Source organism: Hyperolius riggenbachi, chromosome 3 (assembly GCF_040937935.1).
Source record: "Hyperolius riggenbachi isolate aHypRig1 chromosome 3, aHypRig1.pri, whole genome shotgun sequence".
Taxonomy (NCBI): domain Eukaryota; kingdom Metazoa; phylum Chordata; class Amphibia; order Anura; family Hyperoliidae; genus Hyperolius; species Hyperolius riggenbachi.
The window spans coordinates 456,123,031-456,135,862 of NC_090648.1; the positions used below are offsets into that span (position 1 = coordinate 456,123,031).

General features: G+C 47.0%; 1 protein-coding gene across 1 annotated transcript in view; it reads right to left on the minus strand.

The window, feature by feature from the left end:
• The window catches only part of RTCB (RNA 2',3'-cyclic phosphate and 5'-OH ligase), a 42,798-nt gene that overhangs the window by 16,026 nt on the left and 13,940 nt on the right, over positions 1-12,832 (minus strand). The window contains exons 4-7 of the mRNA XM_068277909.1: positions 12,382-12,481; positions 11,250-11,406; positions 6,209-6,365; positions 5,289-5,448 (exon numbers count right to left, since the gene is read on the minus strand). Coding sequence (XP_068134010.1) covers positions 5,289-5,448; positions 6,209-6,365; positions 11,250-11,406; positions 12,382-12,481 — 574 coding nt within the window. The remainder of the gene's footprint in view (positions 1-5,288; positions 5,449-6,208; positions 6,366-11,249; positions 11,407-12,381; positions 12,482-12,832) is intronic.

The window sequence follows — 12,832 nt, forward strand, 5'->3', positions numbered from 1 at the left end:
GAATGCATTTTGCAGAAATGGATCTATTGCAGGAAGAGATCTTTTGAAGATAATGATCTTTTGAATGTGTACAGGCATCTTTGTGTGCAGCATCTTGCAAAGATTTTATCTGATGGGGAGTGCAGCTCCATAGAATAGACTGTGTAGAGTATGGCTCTCATACTACATGGAATGGGGTAAAATTGGTCTGTGATCTTGCCTTTTCCAGAGACTTGTATCTCAAGTGTGTATGCAGCATAAGAATCGGTCGGGGGGTGGTGCTCCGCCTTCTGAAGTCTATGACCATCTCCACCGTTTTGGTGGTGTTGAGCACCAGCTTGTTCCCCCTGCACCAGTGGCAGATTCTATCCACCTCATCTCGGTAAGCCTGTTCGTCGCTCTTACTAATGAGGCCAACAATGGTGGTATCGTCGGCAAATTTGATGACCTTGACAGAGTTGACCTTGGAGGTACATTGGTTAGTATAGAGCGAGAACAGAAAAGGTGACAGGACACATCCCTGAGGGGCACCAGTGTTGGTAATTCTTGGTCTGGACGAGATGTCTCCCAGCTTAACAACTTGGGACCTGTCTGTAAGGAAGTCCGTGATCCAGCAGCGAAGGGCAGGGTGGGTACTGAGATCCACTAGGATGTCGTGCAGTATACGTGGGCAGATGGTGTTGAAAGCCGAACTAAAGTCCAGAAGGAGCATCCTGGCATAGGAGTCCGGGCTGTCCAGGTGACCGGTGATGTACTCCAGGCATATGTTGATAGCATCATCAGTGGACCTGTTTGTTCTGTACGCAAATTGAAACGGATCCAAACAGTGCAGTGTGGAGTTCTTGAGAAGGGATAGGATCACTTTCTCAAAGGTTTTCATAACAACAGAGGTGAGGGCCACTGGTCTGAAGTTGTTAAGGTCTGAGACTCCTTGTTTTTTTGGCACAGGAATAATTGTGGACTGTTTAAAGCATGAAGGGACCTTGCCCTCACTTAGGGACCTGGAGTATATGGAAGTGAGGGTGGGGGCCAGCTTTCGTGAGCAGGTTCTCAGGCAGGCTGGGGACACACCATCAGGCCCCGAGGCTTTCCTCGAGTTCAGTGTGGACAGGTGGTACAGAACATCAGCCTCGCTCACTGCTGGGGGAGGAGAGCTCGGGTTTGTAGTGAAGGTGGCTGGGGAAGCCTGATACCTCTGCCGGTCCGACTGGTCCTCGAACCTGCAGTAGAAGCTACTGAGTTCCTCAGCTAGCTCAGTGCTTGGTGTTGCCTGGAGAGGGGGAGGCTTGTAATTTGTGGCCGCCTTGAGCCCTTTCCAAACAGCCCGTGGGTCATTTGAGCTGAGGTTCTTTCTTATCTTATCTGCATATTCCCTTTTAGCGACTCTCAGTTCTTTGTTGAGGCAGTTCTTTGCTATCCTGAAGTCCTCTATGGAGCCGGACTTATGTGCGGCTTCTTTCTGCTTACGCAGCTTCCGTAGTCTGTTGGAGAACCACGGTTTATTGTTCGGATAGACCCTGAAGGACTTTGAGGGAATGCAGGTTTCCTCACAGAATCTTATGTAGGAAGTGACAGCGTCCGCCCATTCATCCAGGTTCGGTGATTCCAGAACCCTCCAGTTTGTGCTGTCGAAACAAGCCTGAAGCTGGTCTTTTGCCTCATTTGACCACACTTTTGCAGATTTGACGACTGGTTTTTCTGCCTCTAGTCTTCTCCTGTAGGTGGGAATCAGGTGTATGAGGTTGTGGTCCGATGAACCCAGTGCGGCCCACGAGATCGCTTTGTAGGAGTCTTTCAGGGTCGTGTAGCAGTGATCCAGTGTGCTGGCATTTCTGGTGGGGCAGGTGACGTGCTGATGGAACCTTGGCAGCTCCCGGCGGAGATTGGCTTTGTTGAAGTCGCCCATTACAATAAACAGAGAGTCCGGGAGAGTCATCTCCCACTGTAGGATGGTATCGCTCAGGTCACGTTCAGCTAGTTTGACATCAGCGTCAGGCGGGATGTAGACCCCAGCCAGGAGGTAGGATGTGAACTCTCTGGGTGAGTAGATAGGCCTACAGTTGACAAGTAAGAGCTCAAGGTCGGGGGTGCACTTCCTGGTTAAAAGAGACGTGTTCGGACACCATAAGGAGTTGATGTAAAAGCAGACTCCACCTCCTTTCCTTTTGCCTGAGAGAGTGCGGTCACGGTCCGCCCGGATGAGGTTGTAGCCCGGGAGATATAGGGCATTGTCTGGGATGTCCTCATGCAGCCAGGTCTCTGTGAAACAGAGTACAGGGGTGTTGCTGCTAATCTCTCGCTTGTCGCTGATGAGACGAAGTTCGTCTAGCTTATTTGGAAGGGAGCGGACATTGCCTAGGAGGGCTGAGGGGATGGCTGATCGCAGCCCTTTCTTCCTCAGCCTTACTTGGGCGCCCGCCCGACAACCCCGACGTCGCTGTACCCCTGGGGGACATCTGGTGATTTGCTGGATGTGACTCCAGACTAAGTTGAATAGGTGCTCGTCCTCTGTCTGGGGGGCCCTGCCCAGTTCCCACTGGATGAGCTGCATCCTGGTATATGTGATGCGTGGGGTGTGCGATGGCATGGGGGTTCCCGTGTACATCATGGTCGTGGTGATGGGCTAGGCGGTAACAGGGCCCAGCAGCAGGCTGTGCCAGAAACAGACACAGTAGGGGTCAGCGACTGGGAAAGGTACAGCGGTGGCATTACAGGGAGTGGATTCCTACATGCAGAGGTCTTTTTGTGTAGCTGCAGCAGAGAAGGCCAGGTGGTGAGTGCTGTTCCAAGCCTGCAGGCATCTGGACAGGAAGGAACGCCTGGGACACTGCAGGCCTCTGGCCGAGGTCAGACCTTTGGCGAGTCAAGAGCGCTGGCCCTAAGCGGGAGCCGTTGCTTTGGTGCACTGTCCTGGAGCAGGAGCCCTGGGGACAGTGTGCTGTGCTGGAGTGGAGCCGTGCAGTCGGAGCGCTGTTCTGGATCAGGAGCCGTGCGCTGTCCTGGAGCAGGAGCCCTGGAGACAGTGTGCTGTGCTGGAGTGGAGCCGTGCAGTCGGAGCGCTGGTCTGGATCAGGAGCCGTGCGCTGTCCTGGAGCAGGAGCCCTGGAGACAGTGTGCTGTGCTGGAGTGGAGCCGTGCAGTCGGAGCGCTGGTCTGGATCAGGAGCCGTGCGCTGTCCTGGAGCAGGAGCCCTGGAGACAGTGTGCTGTGCTGGAGTGGAGCCGTGCAGTCGGAGCGCTGGTCTGGATCAGGAGCCGTGGATACAGGAACGCGGGACCGGGCAGGGGCCGTGGAGCCGTTGAGTTTGTGCGCTGGCCGAGCAGGAGTCAGAGCACTGGCCCGAGCAGGAGCCGCGAGTCGGTGCTCAGAACAGGAGCCGTGAGCGGAGCGTGGCTGGGTGTCCGAGAGCCGCATACGCCTCCTCCAAGTTTGCAGTTGCAGAGCCGGTTTGTCCCCACCGGGTGGAAATCCGCAGCTGGGTGCTTCCCGGAGTTATAGCCGCTCTAGCTATCCGGGCACTCCACGTGGGTGGCTTTGTGAGTCCGCGGGCTGCTGCTGCGTTCTGGATGTCCTAGCCAATAAGGTAACTAGGCTAGCTGCATTAATTATCTACTAAACTAAACTAACTAAACTAAACTAATTGTAAAGTGCCACCAAGGTAGCAAAATAAGAATAGAAAGTAACAAAGTAAAGAAAACTTTGCGGAGCCTGTGTGCTGCAGCAGCCGTCCTCAGGCGCCATTAAGGAGGAACTGGAGAGTCTATGGCTTAAAGTATTAGAGGCAGAGGATCAGCAGGACATCCAGACAACTGGTATTGCTTAAAGAGGAACTGTCGCAAAAATCTTAACATTTAAAACACATACAAATAAGAAGTAAATTTCTCCCAGAGTAAAATGAGCCATAAATTACTGGAGGGGGCTTCAGTGACGGCGTCGGACTTGATAGCTGCAGGGGGCCGGTAGAAGCCCCAGGTAAGTAACACTTTTTTTAAGGCCACAGAACCTCTTTAAAAGGAAATAAATATGGCAGCCTCCATATCCCTCTCACTTCAGTTGTCCTTTTAAGTACAAAACTACTACTATTCTTCCTGCCGTTGACATCTATAGGCATTTTTGTTTCCCCATATTCCTCTGCCATGGACGTTTAAGCAGGACTGTGGAGTTGGTACAAAAATCTTCCGACTCCTCAGTTTCTGAAACCACGACTCCAACTCCGACTCCGGGTGCCCAAAATTGCTCCGACTCCTCAACTCCGACTCCACAGCCCTGCGTTTAAGGCGTTTAGTACAAAGTGCAAAATTTCTACTTGAATTGAAATAGGTAAATATTTGTTGTTGAAGAATTATGCAAATGTTACTGCACATCTATGCAGCTTGAAAAATGAACCACTAAAATGCTTCCACTGCAAGATTTGATTAGTTCATTTACATATTATACATAGTTTCAGGTGTATAACAATTTATGGACGGGCGAGTTACTAACCTGGACATCTGACAATTCTTTCATAACGTTCAAAGAGGTTTCTCTTATGTTTTCACCATTACTATCTTGGTACGCTAAAGGTGCCCATACACTCATCGATATTCCCATTCAATTCCCTGCAGATTCAATTAATCCCCCTCCAATTAAAAAAATAAATAAATCAACAGTATTGCTCGGACAGGATGGAAAATTTAGGTAAATTGGGGGTGGGGTGAGAGCATTGGTAGATCGATGGTCCATAGCTTTGCACTGTATCGGACAGTGCAACTCTGTAATTCAATATATTTTCAAACTAATGTTCAGTGTATGGTTGGAATCGATTCCTTCTGGATCAAAACTTACCAGAAAGGAATCGATCATGTTGGAACATTGGATGGAAAATTATAAGTGTATGAACAGCTTTAGACTTTATTCACAGCAGCTGTATGTGGCTGTGCTGAGCTGAAAAACTAACAGAAATAATGACCCTTTGAACTTTCCAGCACTAAAACAATCACAAGCCTTTGTTTCATTCTCTCAGCTTTTATGGCTTCTATTTACTTTTCAGGAAACATACAGAGTTTGACAAGCTGTTTAACAAGCTCATTTACATAAGATAAGACCGTGATACTGAAATTTGCAACCTATACCTAGAAAAACTGGGAGGGTTACAAATTGATGCATAGAATATACAGAAGTATGTTTCTGGATAGATCAAGGTAGTGGCACATAATCCATCTATTAACCTGCCATGTGAACTTTACTTCTGTTCTCTCTGAAGCAGAGAAACCTTCATATCACTCAGTACAGTGAATAATATATATCCATAATCATAAAAGCACACATACCGGTGGCCACCTGGTGCCCCAATCCTCGGCTGCCACTGTGTATCATCACGCACACCTGTCCCTTGTGGTCGATGCCCATTTTCTTGGCAGCATATTCATCGTAAATGTCATCTACCACCTGGATCTCAGCGTAATGGTTACCCGCACCCAGAGTTCCCAGCTGTGAGGAGGAAAAATACAGAGCGAATCAAAATATAGCACCAGTGCATAAAAAAAAAAACCTGTGGGTATCACAGAGTGACACAGGAAATTTGGGTGCGCCCGAGATTTAGCTATAGCAGCGCTTACTCAGTTTGGGCATTCTTGTAGGCTCCGCCTTCTCTACTCCAGCGTGGCTGCTGTGGAAACGGCTAATCTTCAAGCGCCATTCAGCCTCACCCACTCCTGCCCCTCCCACAGGTAATCGTCCCCATGACTTGCACCTCTGTGTTGGTGCAGAATGTGGAAGAGATGACTAAGAGTGTAGGCCAACCTTGTATGTGTGTGGTGGTGGTTGGGGAAGGGGGTCGGGTGGAGAGAGGGCAATGAAACCAATGCTGGTCAGCGATGGACGGCACCAGTTTTAATGTCCAAACAATATTATACTTAGGATGCTCAGTCCACTTTAAATGTGGTCATGTAGTGAATTGAGGTACATCTAACTGGTGGTAAGGTTGCATACTGTACACTACAGCCTTACCACCTCAGTACCACTGACTGCGGTCACCAAACAGGCTCTCTGCAGCTCAAGAAGGCACCCAAATTCTGCAGGACTCCCAGGCACACTACACCCCACACTTCACAATACCCTGGCTGGGTTCTTTACCAATTTAGTGGGCAGACAGAAGTGACATGTAGGAGGAGAGTGAAAAGCAAGTTTATAGATTGTATTCATCTTTCAGAGCTAGCACCAGCCTGTTCATGGAGAGTAAGTACTGTACCTGAGGCAGACCCCGCTTCTTGGCTTTGGATGACACCTTGCTGGGGTCGGCCTGTAGCATCCTGCCATACTCCTCACAATGCTCCTTGTCCTCCGCCCAGGCATAGCCTTCCCTCAGAGACCAGTCCACTCCCATCTCCAGAGCCTCCTCCAGGTCTCTAGACACAGAATACACACAGGTTAGTGTACCGCCATTACCAGGCCGCACAGGATAAAAGGAGCACAACAGAAAAGTGATTATCATGATCATCGGGTTACTGTTTCGGGCAGGCTGGCTATTTCTTCAGGAATACTGAATGCTTTTCTTTTTTACTGAATACATAAATAAGCCTTATTTGCTTATTTATGCCAGCTGAGCAGAGAACATGTTGGGGTGCTATAATGAGAATCAGCTCGGTAGTAATGGACAAGTGAAGAATTGAAGGAAAATAACCATATACATATTTTTTAACTACTTATTCCTCATAGGGAATAACCAGTGAATGGCACAGAGCACAGGAGGAAACAGTCGCAAAGAGAAATAGTCCTACAATTGCAACAGATGGTGGCAGGATACAGGGGAAGAAACCTATGGCTGGTACCAGCAGAATAAACCTACAGCTGCTACAGGTGGAGACAGGGGAAAACATCTACAGCTGCTACAGGTGGAGACAGGGGAAAACATCTACAGCTGCTACAGGTGGAGACAGGGGAAAACATCTACAGCTGCTACAGGTGGTACCGGGAGACGGTAATAAACCTACAGCTGCTACAGATAATGGAATACACTTACAGCTGATTTAGGTGGTACCAGGAGATGGGAATACACCTACAGTCGCTACAGCCAGTGGAATACACCTACAGCTGCTACATGTAGAGACAGGAGACAGGGAAATACAGTCAGGTGGAGCCAAGAGAAGGGAATACACCTACACCTGGTACAAATGGCGCCAAGAGACAGTGGAACACAAAAACAGCTGGTACAGTTGGAACACAGGGAATACACCAACAGCTGCTAAAGATGGAGCCAAGGGAATACACCTACAGCTGGTACAGATTGAGCCAGGGGAATACACCTACAGCTACTACAGGTGGAGCCAAGAAACGGGAATATACCTATAGCTGCTACATGTGGAGAAAGGTGAATACACCTATAGCTGATATGGATGGAGTCAGGAGAACAGGGAATACAGCTCCAGCTTCTACAGGTGGAGCCAAGGGACCAGGGAATACACTTACAGCTGGTATAGGTAGAGTCAGGCGTTAGAGGAAATAGCACTATATGAACAGGTGGAGCCAGGCCAGGGGACAGAGGAACTGTACAATAGCAGGTACAGAAGAATTATACAAAGAGGCCCATAGCAGTCAAACCTGGATTGAGGTAATCAAGCCAATATAGCAGGGACAGGCAGAGTCAGGAGATAGAGCAGCTACATTATAACTAAGACAATCAGAGCTATTAAATTACACACTAAATATTATTTTGAGAAGCCTCAGATGAAAGAAGTCTTTCTGCAGCTCATGGTAATAAAGTAAAGAAGTTCCCAGGCATGCTGTCTCCTAAAACCTGTACAGATCAGATAAAGCCAAAACAAATGATCCTGATCAGTTCAGCCTTATGTTTGTACAGGTATCTTTGCTGCCCATCAACATATGGTCAACTAGCCAAGCAAGGATCTAATCGCTTTGTTCCATTTGCATAGGAGAGCCTCCTCCTTCCCTCGCCACAGGACAAGTATTGCAGCTCTACTGAGCCCATCATGCATGATTCTGAGGGGGACATTTATCAAGAGTGTCTGAGGCAAAATATTACTAGGTTTTTAGAAATTCGTGCAGAAGGGTCTGAGACATATTAAGAAATCACTAGATAGTGCAGTTTCCTTCTTAAACTGTTGTAACATAGGAGGAGTCTCTCAAACAGTGCAGTGTGTGAGGGAAATTGCTGTTGCTGCAGTAACCAATTCATATGCTGCATTGATACAGAAAAGAGAAGTTATAATAGCATAAATATACTATTTACGGTATATTATTTTAGGTTAACTTACTAGATGTAATGTAAATAAGTATATAATATAAATGTATTAGAGCTGAAACAGTTGATCAATGCCCAGCACTGAAAGGATTAAGCACAGAACAGCTTCACAGGACAACGGGCAGCAGGGGGGAGGAGCACTTCACAAATTATGTCTAGCCTGCACTGCACAAGCTGTGCAGAAGTGCTAATAAACACCTCTTAATCTGCAGCTTCTTAGGTATGGATTTGCACTTTTCTTAACTGTAGTGCAGTTCTAGAAATCCACACTAAACTGCCGCTATTAAGTAGAATTTTAGAATGTTCTTATCATGCAGAACAGTTCCTCTGCTGGTTAGAACAATCAATCAGCTCTGCTACTCACAGGAAAGGCCACACTCTGGACCTTATATTCCATACTGGGCTGTCAATAGCCAATGTGGAAATTAATCCTGTTGCCTGGTCAGACCATCACACTATCCACTTCTCCCTCTCAATACCAGCTGTCAAACACCAGGTCAAGAATCAAATAAAATATCGCCGCTTAAAAGGGCTAACACCTCAACATATCCGAGATAACCTTAGCTTTGATGAATTGACTGACTCCAGCTTGGACCCTGATACTCTGGTGTTTAAATACAACAAATGTGTGTCCTCCACCTTTGAGACCATTGCTCCTCTGCGCACCAAATATCTTACTCCACACCATCATGCACAGTGGTTTGATAACGCTATAAAAGAGCTGAAAAGACAAGGCCGAAAACTTGAGAGACTGTGGCGCAAATCTCAGTCCCCAGAAGACAAACATGCCTTAATCCTCCACTTGAAGAGCTACCAAAAGGTAATCACAGGAAAAAAATCATCCTTTCTATCACAAGAGATTGCAAATGCAGTTAACAAACCAGCCCAACTGTTCCGCACAGTGGAAAAACTCTGCAACCCGGCATGTCAAAAACTTAACATCGAGTCTTCAAAGGACCTCTGTGACCAATTTGCCCATTTCTCCGCTATAAGGTCCGCCATCCAACTTACAGCATCTGAGCCTAATATAGCGCCGAAGACCATTAGCAGAGACAATGTAACACCTTGGTCAAACTTCAAAGAAATTGATGAAGAAGTCACATCAAGCATCCTCCTTCACGTCCGCCTAACTACCTGTGACCTAGATCCTGGCCCAACACAGTTCATGTTGAACTGCCCCGACCTGTTCGTACCGGTATTCCTAAAAATTGTTAACTGTTCCTTAAAATCAGGGATATTTCCTGCTTTACTGAAGGAAGCAATCATCAGGCTTCTCCTCAAAAAACCCTCCCTGGACCCAGATGCAATGACCAGCTACAGACCTGTCTCTAACCTCCCCTTTCTGGGCAAGCTAATTGAAAAAGCTGTTTACCTCCAGCTAGAAGCCAAAATCATACAAAACAACAGTTATGACCCATTCCAGTCTGGCTTCAGGAAACACCACAGCACTGAAACTGCCCTCATCTAAATATGCAACCACCTGCTCATGGCAAGAGACAGAGGAGAGTGCTCCATCCTCATACTGCTAGACCTTTCTGCAGCCTTTGATACAGTTGACCATGACATCTTGATAAACAGGCTACAGGAATACTGCAGCATTGATGGCATAGTTCTTCAGTGGTTCCAATCCTTCTCGAGTGGCAGAACCCACAAAGTGTCTATGGGGCCCTTCCTGTCCACCCCTGTATCACTTAAGTATGGGGTGCCCCAGGGCTCAATCCTCTCTCCCCTGCTTTTCACGATTTACATGTTACCGCTGGGAAAACTAATCCAAAAACATGGCCTGACATACCACTGCTATGCAGACGACACCCAACTATATCTTTTCTTCAAGCCTGGTGTGACAGACCCAACTCTAACTATAAACGCCTGCTTACGTGAACTACAGCAATGGATGAATGACAACTGGCTGAAACTAAATGCAGACAAAACTGAAGTCCTTCTGATGGGAGGGCAGAGCATGATAACAAAACAACTTAACTTGCAGTCTTCACCACTGGGAATAGGAGGCACGGATCTGCGCAGCTCTGATCATGTGCGTAGCCTGGGAGTTCTAATTGATTGGGATTTAAACTTCAGAACTCAAATCTCTGCTGTGGTGAAATCATCCTATTTTCACCTGAAGAACATTGCAAAAATCAAGCACCTCATACCCCCAGAAGATCTGCCAACCTTAGTCCACGCCTTCATCACATCCCGACTGGACTACTGCAATGCTCTCTACACTGGTCTTCCAAAAAAGGTCTTGTACCGACTACAGCTGATACAGAATACTGCTGCCAGACTGCTAACCAACCAACCCCGTCACTGCCACATAACGCCAGTCCTGCACTCCCTTCACTGGCTACCTATAGAATGAAGGGTCCTATTCAAGATCGGCCTACTGACATTTAAATCCCTGAATAATTTAGGCCCTAGATACATGAAAGATATGTTGCAGCTGCGTAGCAATCCCCGCATTCTCAGATCAACAGGTTCTAATAATCTAGTCATACCCAGAGTCCACTTGGAAACTTTTGGTCCCAGAGCTTTCTGTCATGCTGCCCCTACGTTTTGGAACTCCTTACCTCAACAGATCAGGACAGCTCCATCCCTGGACGTGTTTAAATCCAGACTGAAAACCCACCTGTTCAGTTTGACATTTGCAGAAATATAACTTTTGTTGTGTGAATACTTCATCCTACTAATTACTGAATCTGAGAGAGCCTAAGCGCTTTGAGTCCTATGGGAGAAAAGCGCTACAGAAATGTTATTGTATTGTATTATTGTATTGTATTGTAAAACTGTAGGTAACGCTTTGATAAATCTGGCCCTCAGAGTCTTCTGGGCAGCCTACCGACCAAAAACAGCCATGGATTATCTTTTTTGTTTGCAACAGTATACAGTCCATATGGGGTTATATGCAGTAGCTAAGGTGTGGCTTTATTTTTGATGGAACTAGTGAATGTTCCCAAAGTCAGAATGGTAGCTTCCATCTGAGACTTCACACAGAGGTATTCTGATCTGCATCAGATAACATGGAGTAACCTACTTGGCACCCATTGGAATGACACCCTTGGATCCCACACCAACAGGAATGTGGTCGAACATAGACTGTGCCAGCTGCTCCTTCACTGGCTGCACGTCCCCTTCATCAAGATTGGTGCGCAGCAATCGCACTCCGCAGTTAATGTCAAAACCGACGCCACCTGCAATACAGGTTAAAAATAAAACAAAACTCAGATTGCTTTAAATAGACCTAGAAAATACCTACAAAAAGTATTTATGCAAATTAATGCAGATAAAATAATCTATTGGATTTTTTAAGCTCCCCTATGGTGTAACGGAAAAGAAAAATGTGCTTTCTTAAAACAGAAAGCATTTGCAATAATTCAGTTTGGAGTGAGCTCCGAGATTTCTCCCAGTGCATCACTGTTGAAATATGCAAATCACCCACTGTTGTCCCTGTGAGCTAAACACACCTCCAGATCCGCTAGAATGCAATGATGTGTCAGTTTGTTTTGTTGATATTACAGAGCCACACTAAGGGCCCGTTTCCAGTAGACGCCTTGCAATTCGAAAACTGCTCTGCATCGCAAGGAAACTGCAACCAATTTACCTATGCGATGCGGCACAATGCGACGCGGGGGAAATTATGGATAGCATGCTGCAGTGTTCCGCAGCACGCATCCGATCCCCATACCCGCTGACAGGTAGCCGCATGACACCGGTTGTCCAGAAGACAACTGGAAGTACCTGCGGAGGGATGCGAGGAGATGTGGCGATCCCCTCGCATCCTAATCACCAGTGGAAACGGGCCCTAATCCAACATGCATACAGACTGTTTCGGATTGGTTGATCCTCATCAGTGCATGGCATGGATTAATGTGGCTCTATGGAGTAGGACTTGAAACACCCAGAGTTACATGAGCTTGCTGGGTAGTCTGTAAATATGGTGTAACGAAAACCTATTTCAGGATTATAATATGTAATAATTTTTTCCCGATGCACAAAATCTCGGTACCACCACCAAGAGATTAGCGTGGATTGCGCAATTAGTGCAACTTGAGTACTACCCAAGTGCTTCGAGTTGTGCTAATTGATCAGCTTGAGCTACTCCACTGTAGTTGGTGCTAGGAAATCTCTATCTTCAATAAAAAAGCAGGAAGAAGAGTATACTATACCTGGGGACACAACTGCCTCTGGGTCACTCATATCGAAAGCTGCCATGTTTCCAATGGCAAAGCCGTAGCCAGAGTGGACATCAGGAAGACCAATGGACCTCTAAAGTGAAAAAGAAAAAAAAATAGATTGTATTGATGGTGGTGTATTTAGAAAATTCACAACAGTCAAAACCATTTTGTGCAAAAATGAGCAACAAACAAATTGATCAGGAATCAGCCTAGTGACATTGCCTCTGCCGCCTGCTTGGCCAGCCCCTAAACGTAAATGCCCCCCCCCCCACCAAGTCCCAGTGCAGGATAAAATCTCACCTGTCCTGCATCTCCTGGCCTCCTCCACCATCACCGCACATGTTTTCCATTACACTGAGGCAGCTGTTTCAGGAGCTTTTATGGCTGTAAATACGTATCAGTGAGAATTAAAGGGAACCTGACGTGAGAGATATGAAGGCTG